The sequence below is a fragment of the Perissodus microlepis genome, chromosome 3 (assembly GCF_051167445.1).
Source record: "Perissodus microlepis isolate ML-2025 ecotype Zambia chromosome 3, ASM5116744v1, whole genome shotgun sequence".
NCBI classification, from domain to species: Eukaryota; Metazoa; Chordata; class Actinopteri; order Cichliformes; family Cichlidae; genus Perissodus; species Perissodus microlepis.
This window is the reverse complement of record NC_140463.1, coordinates 12,907,190-12,925,499: the sequence shown is the minus strand read 5'-3', so window position 1 is coordinate 12,925,499 and position 18,310 is coordinate 12,907,190. Positions and strand designations below refer to the sequence as shown.

The 18,310-nt window shown below is 41.1% G+C and overlaps 1 protein-coding gene and 1 non-coding gene across 4 annotated transcripts; both read right to left on the bottom strand.

Moving 5' to 3' along the window:
• Positions 1-1,374: 1,374 nt before the first annotated feature.
• prelid1b (PRELI domain containing 1b) lies at positions 1,375-9,859 on the bottom strand. 3 transcript variants are annotated; one of them, XM_084923082.1, is made up of 6 exons: positions 9,714-9,859; positions 8,575-8,698; positions 8,044-8,269; positions 6,031-6,144; positions 3,864-3,942; positions 1,375-3,185 (listed from the first exon to the last, which is right to left on the bottom strand). In XM_084923082.1, the coding sequence occupies exons 2-6, from the start codon at positions 8,664-8,666 to the stop codon at positions 3,094-3,096; spliced, it is 603 nt and encodes a 200-aa protein (XP_084779208.1). In that variant the 5' UTR covers positions 8,667-8,698; positions 9,714-9,859; the 3' UTR covers positions 1,375-3,093. The 3 variants fall into 3 exon arrangements, with proteins under 3 accessions (XP_084779208.1, XP_084779207.1, XP_084779209.1); XM_084923081.1 differs by lacking the exon at positions 9,714-9,859 and adding an exon at positions 9,554-9,704; XM_084923083.1 differs by lacking the exon at positions 9,714-9,859 and adding an exon at positions 9,554-9,704 and having other exon boundaries at positions 8,044-8,221.
• On the bottom strand, positions 9,107-9,178 carry trnag-ucc (transfer RNA glycine (anticodon UCC)). The gene has a single exon. It is a non-coding gene; the product is annotated as a tRNA-Gly (tRNA).
• Positions 9,860-18,310: the final 8,451 nt, after the last annotated feature.

Below are 18,310 nucleotides of genomic sequence, written 5' to 3'. Positions count from 1 at the left end.
TCTAATTCACACAGGGTCGAAAACTATGCATAAAGACTTAAATACATACTTACATCCTCACTAGTATTTGGTTAAATGTCTCAGAAGGTTTGACCTCAACCAAACACTTGGTATCCATCAACAAGCTTCTGGCATAATTCAGGCTGGATATTTGACCATTCATCATGGCAGAATTGGTAGAGTTTATTTCAATTGGTTAGTTTCCTCGCAAAGACCTGGCTTAGCTAATGTGAGCTAATGTGCTTTATCCATTTGAAATCGAGTTTTCATTTGTGTTTGGGATCGTTGTCAAGTAAAAAAAAAAGGAGAGTCCTGTATTATTGCATCCACATTGTGTAATGTACCAGTAGCAATAGTGTAAAAACAGCCCCAGAGCATGACGCTACCACCATGCTTGACGGCCGCTGCAGTGCTACTCCTCCAAACACACCACCTGTCATTTTGGCCAAATAGTTCAACCTTTGTCTAATAATAATAATAATGGATTGCATTTATATAGCGCTTTTCGACACCCTCAAAGCGCTTTACAATTCCACTATTCATTCACTCACACACTGGTGGAGGCAAGCTACAGTTGTAGCCACAGCTGCCCTGGGGCAGACTGACAGAAGTGAGACTGCCATATCACGCCATCAGCCCCTCTGGCCAACACCAGTAGGCAGTAGGTAAAGTGTCTTGTCCATCGAACCGGCAACCTTCCGGTTACAAGATGAGCTTCCCAACCCGCCGCCCCGGTCGTCTAGTCTCATCATAAAGATGTTCTGCAGAATGCATTTGGCTTGTCCATATGGGCAGCTACAAATTTCAGTGGAGTTTGAAGGTGTTATTTTTGGAGTAGGGGTTTGTTTCTTGGTCAGCACCCTCTCACTTAGGCTTTCCCATTACAAGCATTGGTCAATCCAGTGAGGGCTGTTTAACAAATTCTTTTTATCCGGGCAAAGAGAAACTACCATTTGCAGCCCACAAGTTTTTTCTCTTTTATTTTCAGGTGCTTACTTTACCATGTAAGCACCTTGAGGTAACTGGTGCTGTGACTTAGCACTACAAAAATGAAACTGAATTGAATTAGTTAATCCTGATCACTAACAAGAAGAATATACCTTGGCCAAGTTCAGATATTTTAGAATCTTCAGCGTCAAGATGTGTGAATAGATATTATATAGAACACACAGGGAGTGGGCAGTAGTTTTAACACTGATATCCCTCTTCTAGCCAACATGCAGGACAGTTTATATGGCCAAAATATCTTTTTGTAGCAGGCTGTAAATATCTTTATTTCTGTTGTAAAGTTTGACATTTTGCATCTGTGGGAACTGACTCACTTTTGGTCACTTTTAGAACCAGTCTGAAGTGGATATTAGAGAAACTGCAGTGTTCAGTGCTTTAACATTAGCTTTATTTGTTAGCCCCAGAGGTTGATTTTGCATAATGCAGCTTGGCATGCTGCAATATTAACATACACCAGGTTACTGACAACCCTTTTTCGAGCTACCAAATGGAAAAATGGGAAAGCCAAAACGGATAAGACTACATCTAAAACACAATATCCTCTTTAGCATGAGACAAAACAAAACTCAACTCTGACCTTCCCCTTGGTCTCAATGGGTTGGCCAATTATCCAGAACATAAATCTATTGGAATTTTAAGATCAGAGCCATACCACCAGAAAACAAACATCTACTCAAACTGGCATATGGATACTATGAAACATGCATTTCTACAACAGTCTGATTCTAAACTACCTGAATCTGATGTAAACCCGTTCCTATTGATAGAAAATCTCTTAAGACGTTTACTGTGGGAGGTCCCAAAGAAATCCAGGATGACAATAATCATTCAGAGAATTCTACAAAATAAGATAAAAAACTATTTCCATATAAAAATATAAAAACAAAGATAAGAAAAGTCAACATAAACTTAAATTATTAACTTAATATCCTGTTTACATTACATAACTGACAAATTACAAACTGCAAACTTCAAAAAAAATAAATTACTAAAACTTTAATAAGATGATTAAATCAGTCCCAAGGAATCCTGGGAATTATTGTAGTTCATTGGTCTGATTGGTGACTTTGAAAAGTAATCAGTATCAGCTAATGTGTCACCAATCAGAGCTGAGGATGAGTGGATGCCCCACCGTTTTAGTGCTGCTCTTCAAACGAGCCACAGAGATTGAAAATGTGACGTCATTCAGGGGTAAAACCGCAAAGGATTCTGGGAATTCGTGGCAAGAGGTACTAGCGCACGCAGGCTTTCAATTGAAATCAGTTACACAGTGATAAAAAGAAACACAAAAAAATGTAAGAAGCTGTTGTATTATTAACTGCAATAGCTGGTCGCATGACAGCCACGGGAAGTCGACGGGTAAAGCAGATAAAACAGTTTTTTTGTTTTTTTTGTATCACTAATTGCCCAGTACGATTACAGCATACAATATTATTGTCACTGCTACATTTCTGTAATCCGTACCAGAAATTATTTCCACTACTAATTAATTACCATTGAGCTTAAAGGTCCTATTAATAAACGGTTAACGAATGTGTATTTATGAAGACGATTTGTGAGACTGGTAAACTTACCTTTGTTTGTACGATGGTCTTTCGTTCTACACGGTGCATTTCAAGGTCCTGTACCCATCCGTCAGTAAACTGTACCTGGGCTTGTTGCAGTGACCTGAAGTTACTAAACTTCATGAGTGTATGCACTCACTCCAAGAACCGTATAATTATAAATATGAGCCTGGTGAAAGTTGGGCAGCACGCTAACGTATTTTGTCCACTCTATGTGCTCGTAAGGGTCTAACCCTTTCACTCCTTTGATTTTTTTTCCACGTATCTTTTCTTTGCCTTTTCGTCGAGTCTGTCTTTGTACGGACCGGCATTGTTATCCTTCGTTTTGTACATACCTTTTTTGGGGGGCAAAGAAAAAGCAAGAAGGTATTGGAACCAGAGAATGAACGTTTTGCGGTGCTGCAAATGCTTGCATTTGATACGGTACTTGGATTGTTTTGCCACGAGTTCCCGGCATGCAATGCGCGAAAGTCACGTGGTCTGTCAATCTCTATTGTGGGCTTGTTGTTCCCACTGAGGTTCAGACAAACTGTTTGGGTTTCTGGTTGGGGGTCGGCGTGGCTTGTGGTGGGAGGGGCTTCTGCTTCTCTGATGACTCTCCCTGGTCACTAGCTGTGGATAAATAAAAGTAGAAAATGAGGAACTGTCACACTGATCTGAGCCCTGAAGTGAAAAATAAACTGAATATGAGCATAATGGAGCTGAAAATAGGTTTAAGGTTTAAAACAAGAAAAGAAAATGCACAGTTCTCACACCCAGAGTGTACCGTCGTCTTTTACATGCAATCTAAGGTTTAAGTTCTAATGACCGAAAATCAGGCTGATCTAAACTACATCTACATAAAAAAAGTCAAAAGAGAAGACTCATATGACATTTGTTATTCATATTTTAATAAATAAATAAAAAATTGTGAATCCTGTGACCAAATCTAAAAATTTGACATCACTCTAAGCCACCACCAAAGGTGTGCAATACAGTAAATGTTGGTCTCAATCTGATACCAGATTGAGACCAACATTTAATGAAATGCTCTAAAAGTTAAATTAGACAAAGATAATCAGAGAAAATAAAAACCATAGTTTTTAAATGATGATTTCCCTTTTTAAGAAAGAAAAACAGTGGTTTTGTAATAGGCTGATGTTTGTTTTCTTGGTTTTAACTGGATTTCTTTTTACAGTTTCAGGACTTTTGTACAAAAACACATAACTTCAATGGTAATTAAGCTTCAGGTTTTGATGAAGCCCTCAGAGGTGAAATACAAATGTGTGTGTGCATGTATTTGTGACTTACTCTGTAGCTTGGAGAGAGAGTACTCCAGCCCTCTCATGGCTTTAGCTTGGTTACTTTTAAACCTGGCGAGACCGAATTCCTGGCGGAGAAAGACAAAGAATTAGTCAAAGATAAATACCCGCACCATACGTTAGCTGTATATAGATACTGACGAAGTGTCACATAGTTGGTTTTGATATCTTGGCTTGGGTTGAGAGCCAGGAGGTATTACTTCACAATTTTCTGAGTGTTTGCAGACAAGTCAGCATCTTCCATGCAAACTATGGGCGACAATGGACAATCTGATAAGAGACCAAACCAATCGCAGACAGAATTTTGGTGCAGCACCCTCTTTGCAACGAATTTCCCCAGCAACAACTCGCTAACTAGTCAGGGGTTTTATTTATGACCTGCATTGCCAAGGAGTAACTGAGATATTAGCTAATCCAACATGAAGCTAAGCATAACATGAGCAACCCAACTGCAAAAATAATGGAATAAAATTATAATCGCGAACGTGCAGAACATTAAGGCAAACTAAGCAGCCGTTATCAAGTTAGTTGTTGACCACACCTCCAGCCATTACTGGGGATCTTTTATAGAGATTGAAAATGTGATGTCATTCTGGGGTAAAACCGCAAAGGATTCTGGGAACGCGTGGCAAGAGGTACCAGCGCACGCAGGCTTTCACATGAAAAGAGCCACACAGCGATAAAAAGAAACACAAAAAATGGCGAGAAGCTGTTGTATTATTAACTGCAATAGCCGGTCGCATGACAGCCACGGGAAGCCGACGGGTAAAGAGATAGTTTTTTATGGGATTACGTCGTGGAAGAGAAATTGTTCAAGCCATGTTTCCGAAGTAACAAAGAGCCGACGGATGGCCTGGATTGCAGCAATTCGAAGACCAAATATAACGTTTCAGAACACTCCAGCTCACATGTTAGTCTGCTCCAAGCATTTCCACAAAGGTAGGTCTTCTGTTGTAGTTATTACGTAATTTATCATAACATAATTGTTGATGTAGGTTACGAATAAGTCTTATATTGATTTGAATTGAATTTGTTGCGCTATGCTGCTTTGTTCACTGTGGCTTTGCGGGCTAATGTTTGTTGTGTTTTGTAGGAAAACCAGCCTAAAAAATGCTGGAATGCGATCCAGACTGGGCACCCTCTATCAGCCTGGGTCATACCGAGTTTAAAGCTGCTACCACAGCCAGATTTGATCGGTTAAGAGAGAGCGAGATCAAAACAGCCACGAAAATCCCGCATATATGTGCCCAAGTGTTGTTTTGAAGCAATCAAGTGATGAATAACTGTTTTCTAGTATGCTGGTTTGCAATGTTGTTGTTGTTGTTGTTTTTTTGTTTTTGTTTTTTTGCATTGTTGATTTGTTTTTTATCGAAGCAGCTAATAAAGCATAATGGAATACAATTTTGCCTCTTTCTTGTAAGATTCTATAATAGAATGAAACAATAATGCCAGTTATAAAGAAAGACAAATTGAATGAATTATGAAACACTTATTTTTTTTCTATTAGATCTGAAAATGTGTAATACTACAACCTGAAACGACAAATAGATTGCGTTGGCCTGTACAGGAGAAAAAGGGAAAGAAAATGTAACAACAGCTGTCAAATGGAATAGTCCAAATCACCAAAGTAAACTGGACCTGGGCTTGTTGCAGGGATCTGAAGTTAATAAACCTGAAGTGCATACACTCACACTTAGGACCATATAATAATAAATATGTCCGTGATGAAAGTTGGGCAGCACGCTAACGTCCTTACTCCACTCTGTATGCTCGTATGGGTCTGACCCTTTCAATCCTTTGATTTTTTCCTCGTCCTTTTTGCCTTTTCGTCAAGTCTGTCTTTGTACGGACCTGCCGTGTTGTCCGTCGTTTTGTACATAACTGTTTTTGGGGCAAATAAAATGCAAGTAGGGATTAAAACCGCAGAATTAATGATTACCGGTGCTGGAAATACTAGCGCTTGATGCAGTGTTTTGATTTGGTTGCCACGGGTACCCACAAAGCAATGCACGAAGGTCACGTGGTCTGTCAATCTCTATCAGAAATACACTAAGAGAAGCTGGTGTGTTCTTTATACTTTAAGTGATAGTAGGTTGAGTTTGGGCTTTGGTGGCCAATTTTCCTTAGGACTGAAACATTTGTATGTTTGTATATACCTGTATGGGTCGACCCAGTCCATATACAGCTGTGGAGATCCAGGCCTCCCTCCTCAATTTGGTCCAAGATGGCCGACCATGGTTCTCTTCAAACAGACACCGCTCCACAACAGTCTTAGAGGCAGAGACGGTAGAAAAAAGCCAGTTTTTACTCCAAACACAAACTATGTTCAAGCATGGGAAAAAGTATTATATTCAACTTAGTTAAATACTAAAAATGTCAAAACCAACCAGACTGTAAGAGGCCTTGTAGTTTGCCTTGTAATCGGAAGGTTGCCGGTTCGAGCCCCGCTCGGACAGTCTCGGTCGTTGTGTCCTTGGGCAAGACACTTCACCTACCGCCTACTGGTGTTGGCCAGAAGGGCCGATGGCGTGATATGGCAGCCTCGCTTCTGTCAGTCTGCCCCAGGGCAGCTGTGGCTACAACTGTAGCTTGCCTTCACCAGTGTGTGAATGGGTGGATGACTGGGTGTGTAAAGCGCTTTGGGGTCCCTAGGGGGGACTAGTAAAAGCGCTATACAAATACAGGCCATTTACCATTTGTAGTTTTCTAGTCAAAAAGCATTTATACCTGTGTTCAGTGCAGTTCTTTAAATCCGCAAATTCATCCATTTTCTTGTCCCTTCTGAGATGAGCAAAAGAGGAGAGAATGGCCTCATTTAGGCAACTACCTCCAGCCTTTCCAGCAAGGCATTCCCAGTCCAGTCCTGTTTCTGTCCCAGGTCTCCTCACAGCTGGACATCCCCAAAACCCCTGACCTAGTCCATCAAAGTCTAGATGTGCAGGAGATCTCCTATTCAGGTGCTCAAACAATGTCAGCTGGTTCCTCTATTACAGTGGTTCCCAAACTGTTTTTGCTGCCTTTGTTTTACAACACGCACCCACACGCACAAACACATCCTCCAACCACACACACCCATATTTTGCTCCATTGCGGTTTCTTTCACACCTCAAACATTTAGTAAACAATTAAGCAAATACAAGTAACCTGCAATAAATTACAGGTAGTAAGAAAGTAAACTACTAACTCTATTACGCTACGTCCACACCTACACGGGTATTTTTGAAAACGCAGCTGTTTCGTTCACACATAAACGGCATTTCGAATCACCAAAAACTGAGATTTTTTTAAAACTCCTTTTTTTCCGTTTACGTGTGGACGAGGAATACAGAGTTCGTCATGCAACGTCAAAGGTATGTGCCTTTTTTCACGTCACGCTGTGCGCCACGTTATTGTTTACATGAGATGAATTGCAGAATGGCAGATAGAGACAAAATACTGTTAATCTTACTGTCTTCAGGTTTTACACACTAACATATACAAACGCAGTTACTGTCCCTCCATTTAGAAAGGCAGAGGCGTCACGGTGTGATTATTTTACTGTATGTGTAATAATATTCAACATTGCTATCAATGCATTTTTCAAAAAATGCCTCTCTGTGCAAAATGGGTTTAAAAACTTAAACAACTGTGGGATACTGTTTGTCCTTGATTGGGAGAGCACAGTGCTGCTCCCGATGCAGGGAAAACCAATTAAGCACGGGAGACCTACCTTGGCACTTGTGCAGGTGAAACCAAAGGGCAGATATGCTTCACCAGATTTTCTAGTCTTTGGCTTAGAATGAAGTTGGTTTGGAAACATATTCAGCGATGCTTCATCTCCTGCTTTGCATTTCTGTGGGCGCCCTGTGCTAGCAGTGTCCAAGAGTTTTGTTTTTTCTCACCCCCCTTTTCATACCGCGCTCCCCCTGCAATGGCTCGGCGGGCCCCACACTTTGGGAAGGTCTGCTCTATTACATCCACCTCTTATGACCATGATCTCATGCTTTCATGCTATTCACAGCTCGTGGCCATTTTCTGATTGGTTATCTCAAACTGCAAACTGCCCCATTCAAAGTGGGAGAAATCGCTTGATGACAATAAGACCATCAATCTGAACTCGATCCTATCTGTCATGGGGTGGGGGTGGGGGAGTTAATTAACCACAGTGATCTAATCAGAGCGCATCTCACCATCAGCGTGTTGTGGTTCAGGTTCCAGGTCTTGGTGATGAGCGTGTGGGCCTGAGGGTCCACGATAGAATCTTCCAGGACGTAGACCGCCCGAGCCATGTGCATGGGGAAGACCCGCTCCGCCCAGCCCGGCAGGCGGTTGGTCTTCGTCAGCAGTCGCCTGGACAGCAGGTGGTTGCTGGAGGTGACCTCGCGGTATAGGACATCTTCCGTGAGTACATGGGTGCTGGTACACCAAAACAGATCTATTTTTTTGAGGACACTCACACATTCTGTTTTTTTTTTAAATGTCTTTTATTGTTTAAAAAACTGAAGTTCTCCAAACAACACCCAGGGTTGATGCAGTCAAGATAAAAGCACTACAGTTTGGTCCACTTCGTCCATTGTCTGGAGAAAATGGACTAATGTGTTTTTTTTTCTTTTATTGTACTAGATAATAAGGTGACATTTTTCACTGTTTTATAAGGAAAAAATATCAGATTCATTGATGAGAAATGACTTTGCATATTCACTGAAACAATCATTAATTACCTGTATGGGTTTGGGTAGCGCTGCCAGAAGGCAGCCAGCACCTGATGCCACGGGCTCTTAATGTCCACCTCGCTGTGGAAATACCTCCCCATGTCGGCATGTACTAACAGAGCTCATTCAGCAGCTGCAGGAACAACATAAGAGACAAGTTATATATTTTTTAAATATATTTTGTATTTAGTGTCATGAGTTCCTCTTCATGTTTAAGTTTGTAGAATAAAATTTCTGTTCCCGTTGCTATGAACACTCACTGAATTTGATCACGGCAAGCAAGAGAGGATAGGACAGTCTGCCAAAGTCCCCATTAACAGGACATAGACAGCTGATTGTGCCTGCATTAGTGCCTGAAAATCCGGGTAGCTTTAAATTCTAAGAGTGTGTTTAAATGACTTTAGTTTTCATACCACAAAAAGCTTTTCCCCCACGAAAAGTTTTCAGACACCAAATGAAAACCGTTGGGGTGAGCACGTTTTTAAATATGCAATTGTTAACAGTAGAATCTAAAGTTGCCACTTTAGTGAAAAAATGAATTTGCGTTGGCCGGGAATCGAACCCGGGTCAACTGCTTGGAAGGCAGCTATGCTAACCACTATACCACCAACGCTCACATCAGTAAAGGGGAAAGTAGAGCAACTTATCCTGTGATTAACACAATACTAGTACTTCTATGCAATGTTTTTCATCATAGCATTTGTTTACTGTAAAAACTGTTAGCTGCGACCGTTATTAGGTGTTGCTACAGCTCGAGGCCAGCATTGCTAATCCCTTTGTTTTATAACCGCACTTCACCAGCGGGCTCAAGCTAGTTAGCTGTTTAACGCGGTCGCTGCTTCGTCATCGTCTTCTTTTTTTTTTTTAATCTAAATGCTGAAGTCAGCGTCCGCGGCTGCTAGCACAAACACCCTCTACCGTAAACGCCGCAGGCTGTTGTAGCTGCTGAGGAAGCTAACAGCTTCGGCTAGCCAAGTAACGGACGTACCTAAAGCGCGTGTTTCTCAAAGCCCGGCGGACCGTAAGGGAGCCGGCATGGATAAAACACAGCAGCGGGGCAGTTCGGGGGTTTCTTTGTAGCAGCTGCTTATTTGAGACAGAAACAAAGAAGAAAAAAAGTGGACCCAGGCGGTCATACGTGCACTTACCGCCTTTTCCCACCAGATGGCAGACTAGACAAGCAGAAATCAGGTCGCGCTGCTTGGTAAACGGTTCACGACTAAATCCACATGATCTGCAGACCGCATGAAGTTTGGAGGTCTGTGGCGACTCTGCAAAAATTTGGTGCCCTCTGTGCACTCACTTTGTCAATTTTCATGATTTACATATTTTAGTCTAGACAACCCAAAATGTGACGTTCACATATGTGGACGCCAGGTTCTAGGAGGTTAAAGAAGTCCAGACGCTTTTCTTTCCAAGCTCCTTAGATCACAATACAGTTTCTCTCAATCCTTTAAAGTGTAAATCTGTCTGTACTTGCTGGTACCACTTCTGTCTGTTGCACTTATTTACTCTAGGATGGGTGTCAGCTAACAGAAAAGGAGTAAATACTTTTTTCCATTGTTACAAAATAAAATAATAAATAAATAACTATACTGTACAGGCAAAAATATTCTACAGACACTTTTCAGTTGTGAATTGAAGCAGGCCTGGTCAGATTTAGATCAAATCTAAGTTTCAGGTGATATATCCACTTAGACTATGGTTTAAAGATCTAATGTTTAAGAGAATAAAGTTGTTATGATGAGATTGAGCAGTGATTGATCCCCTGGACTTGCTTGATACCCTGCACTTGCCACGGAATTCCTATCACATAAGCTGGCCCTGAAGACCTGCACTTCATGTTGTTGATGAAAAAAGACAGCTGAAAAATGCAAGAAATGTTTAAGAAATTCTAAGATATTTTTTTTCTTTCGCAATAACTGTTTAAACATAACTACCAAAAGAGCTGTACGGGAAAGGAGTGTCTCCTGTCTGGTAAAATACCATGAATTCAGTCCAGGTTAAATGACTCAATAATATGGGCTGCACCCCATAAAGTAAAGCAAACTTGTCTTGTAAAATTAGGGTGACCATATTTTGATTTCCATTTGATTTCCAAAAAAGAGGAGATTTGGCTAAGTCATGAAAAACTTTAATAATACAATTGCTTAAAGAAAACTTTAACATATTTAAACGATAGGCTTTTACAAGTCAACAACTGCAAAAAAGAGGACGGTTGGTCACCCTAGTAAAATGGTGAAATATTATCCGTTCATCCATTCTCTTCTGCTTATCCAATGGGGAAATATTGTTTTTCTGAAAAATTCTCAATAAATTACTTAGTACAGTGGTCCCTCGTTTATCGTGGTAGTTATGTTCTAAAATTAACCCGCAATAGGTGAAATCTGCGAAGTAGCCAACTTTATTTTTATACAATTATTATAGTTTTAAGGCTGTAGAACCCCTCACAACACACTTTATACACTTTTCTCAGATGGGCATGAACATTTTCACACTTTTCTCTCTTGTTTAAACACTCTCAAAGTTCAAACCTTTGTAGAAAAATAAGTCCAGTATTATAGAATGAAACCAAAGACACCCGCAGGTGACTTTGACGGTGCAAAACGTTTCATCGACATTGTTGTGTTTGTTGGCGAGAAAACTTACAAACACACAGTACAGCACTTCAAAGCCACACTGGTAGCGATCGAAGATTTATTTAAACTTGACAAGCTGGACACATTCTGTAATGTACAGGAGACATAGCACGAGATTGATTGACAATGGTCACCCTGTACACCTCTGACTTCTGCTACAACTCTGAATTATGCCACATTCAGAAGTTTGCAGATGACACAGCCATCATGGGGTGTATCTGGGATGATCAGGAAGAGGAGTACAGAAGTCTGGTGAGGAACTTTGTCACATGGAGTCACACAAACCACCTGCAACTCAACACCTCAAAGACTAAGGAACTGGTTGTGGACTTCGGGAGGTCCAGAGAAGGTCCACTGCCGGTTCAGATAGAGGGGGAGGAGGTGGAGGTGGTCAACAAGTACAAGTACCTCGGGCTGTGGGTGGACAACAAACTGGACTGGTCAAGCAACACAGAGCACCTGTATAAAAAAGCCCAAAGCCGACTGTACTTCCTCAGGAGGCTGAGGTCTTTTAACATCTGCAGGAAGCTCCTGAGGATGTTTTACCAGTCAGTGGTTGCTGGAGTACTTTTCTATGCTGTGGTGTGCTGGGGGAGCAGCACAGCAAAGGACTCATCCAGGCTGGAGAAACTGATCAGGAAGGCTGGCTCTGTGGTCGGCATGAAGCTGGACACTCTGGTGACAGTGGCAGAGAAAAGGACACTAAAAAAAACTGCTGGACATTATGGACAATGCTGGGCATCCTCTGCACACGGCCATAAACAACCAGAGGAGTCTGTTCAGTGACAGGTTGCTTCTCCCAAAGACAAGAACCAACAGACTTAAAAACTCCTTTGTCCCACACGCCATCAGACTGGTTAACGCCTCTCTGGAGGGGAGAGGGAGGGGAAACAGGAGGACAAAGGAGGGGGGAACAACTAAGCTGTAGTGCCTCTTCACTTCACTGTGCAATACCTTTTGTGCAATACTCTTGTTAATAGTCAACGGTGCAATAGACCTCAATACTTTAAATGTGCAATTCACTTGTATTTTTATTTTTATTCCTATTTATCCCCTTCGTATATTTTATTTATATATGTCTCTGTATTTATATATGTGTGTGTGTGTATATATATAATATTCTGCTCACGCTCTGTAACTTCTGTCGGTGCTGTGCTTTTGGAAACCGAATTTCCCAGAGGAACCCACCCGAGGGATTAATAAAGTTTTATCTTATCTTATCTTATCTCTCTCTTATCTGGTCTACACCCAATCAGGATGCAGAACACAATGTGCTGTAAAAAAAAAAAAAAAAAAGAAGAAAAAGAAAAAACTACTGAGCCCTGCAAGGGACATGGGAGAACAAAAATGAAGATGAACTTTTGCGAGATTTCGCAAAAGCAACTCGGGATCTCGCAAACGTTTTTGCGAGATCTCGCAAAATAGGCTGCATCCTTCAGAGGCTGCCAGCTTGAAGCTGACGACCCAGGCGACGAAGGCTGGCCCAATTCGAAGGCTGCTCCAAATGTGTCCTTTGTGGGCCAGCCTTTTCAGGCGAGAATGTAGCTGTGTAAACTTCAAATATCTGCTTGGTTTATCAAGACATCACATATTTGCAAAGGTGCTCCAACGTTTTTGGAGATGTCTGTTACCCACCAGTTTGAAGTTTTGCGAGATCTCGCAAAAGTTCATCTTCATTTTTTTTCTCCCATGTCCCCTGCGGGGCTCAGTAAAAAACAAAGCATGCAAAATTTCATGCGAAACAGCAAGGCAGCGAAAGGTGAAACGTGTTATAGTGAGGGACCACTGTATTGAAAAATTAATTACAGTATAATTTGTTTCTCCTTTCCTGTAAAATACCTACAATTTAGGCCTTATTTAAAATTATTTATGCAGTACTTAAATGTAGTTAAATAAGAGTTATCCTCTTATTCGAGTGTACCTATTTTGCCTGGTGATTTTGTGTCATTATACACATTAGACAAAGAAATTTAGAACCAAATTTTACATTTCACACTGGTGTTTACTATAGTATACTATGTGTCTGTATCAAGTATCAGTGTCTCCTTTGTCTCCTTCTTCTTGGCTTGGTAACATGTAACAACTGAACATGTTGGCATTTTACAATTATCCCCTCTTTCTGTCAGCATTATAGATTCAGCTGTGTTGTAAAGTTAATAGGCTAAATAGGATAAGTGATGTGTCCTAAAGTATCCTTTAGATCAATGACTAGATGCTGAAAAAATAAAAAGAGCCCACCTCTTGGGTCGCAGTTGCCTTTGTCTTCATCCACACGTACACGGTTAATTTTTAAAACAGCTCCCCCAAGTTTCTTTAAATAAAATACCCCCATCCACATAAAACTAAAAAAAAAAACCCCATCTCAAGCGTTGTCAAGACCCAAACAAACATATAACCCTAATCTGACTGAAAATCAGAATCAGAATCAGAATACTTTATTGATCCCTAGGGGAAATTATTTTTTGTTACAGTGCTCCATTATAAACAAACATTAACAAGACAGACACTACACTAACTAAGAATAGCACAATATATACATATATATATATATATATACATAAAAGTCACTTATTAATAAATAGCTGAAAAAGAAACATGTGTAGCTGTAGCAGTAAACAGTGTGTTAAGTGGATGCGTTGTACAGGGAGATGGCCACAGGCAGGAATGATTTCCTGTGTCGTTCAGTGGTGCTTTTCGGTACTCTCAGTCTCTCACTGAACGTGCTCCTGTGACTGACCAGCATGTCATGGAGTGGGTGGGAGGTGTTATCCAACATTGTCTTTATCTTGGACAACATCCTCCTCTCCGACACCACCTTGAGGGAGTCCAGCTCCATCCCCACAACATTACTGGCCTTACGGATCAGTTTATCGAGTCTGTTGGCATCTGCGACCCTCAGCCTGCTCCCCCAGCATGCAACAGCATAGAGGATTGTACTGACCACAACAGACTTGTAGAAAATCCTGAGCATTTTCTGGCAGATGTGGAATGCCTCAAAAAATAGAGACGACTCTGGTCCTTTCTGTAAAGTGCTGTGGTGTTTTTAGCCCAGTCCAGTTTATTGTCAATGTGTACTCCAAGGTATTTATAGTCCTCCACAATGTCAACACTGACCCCCTGGATTGAAACAGGGGTCAAGTGTTTCCTGGTCTTCCTGAAGTCCACTATCAATTCCTTGGTCTTTGCCATGTTGAGCTGCAGATGATTCTGCTCACACCACGTGACAAAGGAGTCGACCACAGCCCGGTACTCTGTCTCATCATCCCTGCTGATGCATCCAACCACCGCAGAGTCATCAGAAAACTTCTGAAGATGGCAGGTCTCTGTGCAGTGGCTGAAGTCTGTGGTGTAGAGGGTGAAGAGGAAGGGGGAGAGGACAGTCCCCTGTGGTGCCCCTGTGTTGCTGATTAACTTGTCAGACACACACTGTGGGAGATGTACATATTGTGGTCTTCCTGTCAGGTAATCAACAATCCAGGACACCAGAGAAGCATCCACCTGCATCGCTGTTAACTTATCACCCAGGAGGGTTGGCCTGATGGTATTGAAAGCACTAGAAAAGTCAAAAAACATGACCCTCACAGTGCTCGCCGGCTGGTCCAGATGGGTGTGGACACGATTGAGCAGGTAGATGATGGCGTCCTCAGTTCCGAGATGAGGCTGATAAGCAAATTGAAGGGGATCCAGATGTGGTCTTACTATGGGTCGCAGCTGGTCCAGGATGAGCCTTTCCAGGGTCTTCATGATGTGGGAGAGTGCCACGGGCCTGTAATCCTGGGGGCCACTGGGACGTGGCGTCTTTGGAATAGGGACGAGGCATGATGTCTTCCACATCACTGGGACCCTCTGCAGACTCAAACTCAGCATAAACAATTTATGAAAGACTCCACACAGCTGGGGGGCACAGGCTTTGAGGACGAGGGGACTCACTCCATCTGGTCCAGCAGACTTGCCTGAGTGAAGTCTCCTCATTTGCATCTCAACCTGGTATTACATAGTAGAAAAAGTAGATAAAGGCAAAAACATCGCAAGACAGCATCTCTGTTTTCCTTTTTCGTGTGTAAATGTAAAAACCGAGTCTTTCATATGCTTCATTTACATGTGCACAAAAACATATAGCAAAGAAAAAGCCACATTCGCCAAAATACAAGTGTACATGTGGACGTAGCTTTTGTGTCTCTGTTTTTTGCTGCAGGTGAGAGACGAAAATTGCTGCTCAGTCCTCCCTTTGCGCTTCTTTTCTACACTCAAGCAGCATTTCATTTATCACAAGTGCTCACATGCAAACATACCAACACTACTCACTCACTGACATATCACATAATTTTTCCATATAGTGTTTTTTTACATCCCATTATTTGTTGTGACCTTTGAGCTACTTGTAATACCGCAAAGTGTTTTTTACGATAGCATCAAGTGATTTCAGTTTGTGTGGCGGGAGGAGGAAAACAGTGGAGCAATCTACAATTTTTGAGGAGTGGACTTGCAGGCTTTTATTGCATAAAAAGAGAGGACTGTAATGGTAAAGTGCAAACTGGATCACAAAACAACTACATTTGATTGCCAACACAACTTTTAGCATGTGTTAGCATGTCTGTGAAAGCACCTGCACAGACAGCCTGCTAACACAAATGTAGCCAAGAGTGTATGCCAAGCTGAGCACAGCAGCCAGAGCCTGAACTTAAAAAGGTAACAAAGGCAGTAATTAGCAGTTCACCTTGCAGTGTTGTATGTCCCATTTCTATCTGTATGTTTCAGCACTGGATGTATAGTTAGCTTAGTTGCCTTCCAAGCAGTTGACATAGGTGTGATTCCTGGCCAAAGTAAAACTGTTTTGAGATTGTAACTCGGGAGGAAGAGTGGGTTGTTTACCGATCAGTGAGTGAGTGGTTACTCTGGTTACTCTGCATATCTAAGTGAGCTTGGGCAATATACTGAACCCTAATGCTTTCATGTGAGTGAGTGCAAATGTTAAACAATGTTGTCTAACATGTTGAATGTAAATGTTGAATGTCTGTTACTTGGTGTAAAAAGCTAATTTAGAGCTCCAATTGAGTGAAAAGGTTTTATTGCTTTTATTGTTAATGTACAAAAAAACAAGAGCATGCAAACTGTGTCAAAAAATTCATTGTGCTACTAGCACAACCTTTGTCCTCAGCAGATATCTGCACAGACAATAATAACATAAAGCTAGCGAAGATCCTAGAGTGACATCAAAGCTGAGTGTATGCAGACCTGAGCCCAGCAGCCAGAGCCTGAACTTCAACGGGTAACAAAGGCAGTGATGAGGAATTAGGCTTGGACACTGGAGCCTCCATTTGACCTGCATTTTTAAGTATTGGTGGTATACTGGTTAGAGCTAGGGCTACAGCTATTGATTATTTTGGTAATCAAGTTAGTTATCAGTTAGTCCGTCTTTTAATCGGATAAGAAATGCTTTTGTCTTATTGATGAGCAATAAAACCCATTCAAAGCAAAAAAAAAAAAACAACCCACAGGTCTTTCAGAATGAACTGCATATTAGTTTGCATTTTAGAAATTACAATGTTTTAAAGTTTAAGTGCATAAAATATCTTTTTTATAAAAAAACCAACAAAACTAAACTCTTTGACTGGATGTACATTTCATACTGAAAACATTTTCTTAAATTCAAAAATATATAAATAATCTCAAGTACGATCAAAGGGCAAAGTCAAATAAAATAAGATATATACGCAATCGAAAATAAAGCATACCTTTACTCTTTTTTCTTGCCTGTTTTCTTGGAGGCAACTTTTTGTCCTGCGGAAAACAGACGCTATGATGATATAGACGTTAACTAATAGCGTCCAACCGAACAACAACCCTCACGTCAGTGGCTCAGAGTTGCCCATGTACATTTTTATTGGCCTGTGAAAAAAGCTTTTATTTTTATATTTTTAAACACGAATCCAGTTTAATTGATAAAATATTTTATATTACTCCACTTTCAATCTAAAAAAAATGGTATGAAAGCCTTGAAATAAATCTGGACTAGTACACCCCATGCCCCCCTTTAGAGTCACCACTATTTGCTGGAGGTATCGCTTCCATATAAAATTTGAATACACCTTCTGGAGGCATACTGCAGACTTTTTGCTGTGTAAAACAAACAGTGGTGGAGGGAAATGCCACAAAGTTTCCTTTTCTTCATGTCGGAGTTTATTGATCAGGTGGTTTGATGAAGGACTCCTGCTAGCTTTTTCCCAGTTAAGGTTTTAATGGTGATTACAGGAACAGGGCCTCTCTTTTAAACACTAGAAACACTCTTTCTTTTACTCAGTTTGAGCTTACCATCTCATTAAAAAAAACTGTGGCAGCGTCATCATCACTGCTGCTATGTTATCTGTGTTTTTGTTTAAAACTGGGGGCTGTGTGGGCTTAACGTTTTCAGACTTTTTATTCAAACACTGCTCCTAAATACGTTCCTACTGCAGAGCTGTTTTTAGTTACAAGAATGAAATGTTTATCTTTTCATCATTTAACACAGCGGTCCCCAATCCACCAGTCCGTGAGGCGCTTGGTACCGGGCCGTGACAGTTGAGGCTTGGGTGTGAAATGTACTGTTTTCAGGGTTTTTATTGTTTTTTATCGTTATTTTCTTTTAATCATTTTTATCATTGACTCGGTTTCCCTGGGTTTTTTCCTGTGTGTTATGAATAAATCTTTTTTTGGGTACCGGTACTGGTTTTATTTTGTTGTATTTGTTTGCGACACCTTAAAGGCCGGTCCATGAAAGTATTGTCGGACACAAACCGGTTTGTGGCACAAAAAAGGTTGGGGACTGCTGATTTAACACATCGGCATACTGCAGAGTCATGTGTTAAATGAAGCACTCTCTGTGTCAAGAGTTTTATAATCAAATTACTGGAATTACTCGATGAATCGTTGCAGCCGTAGTTAGAGTAGTTCATCCGGGTTCGATTCTGAGTCAATGCAAAGCTGCTTTGCTGCTGTAGCGGAGAGGAAGAGCAGGTTGTCTACTGTCCTTGGCTGCTCTACTCTTTATGTAAAAAAATATTTTTGGGCAAGATACCGTACCTGATGAGCCTGTGTGTGTGTTTGTGTGTGTATGTGTGTGCAATTGT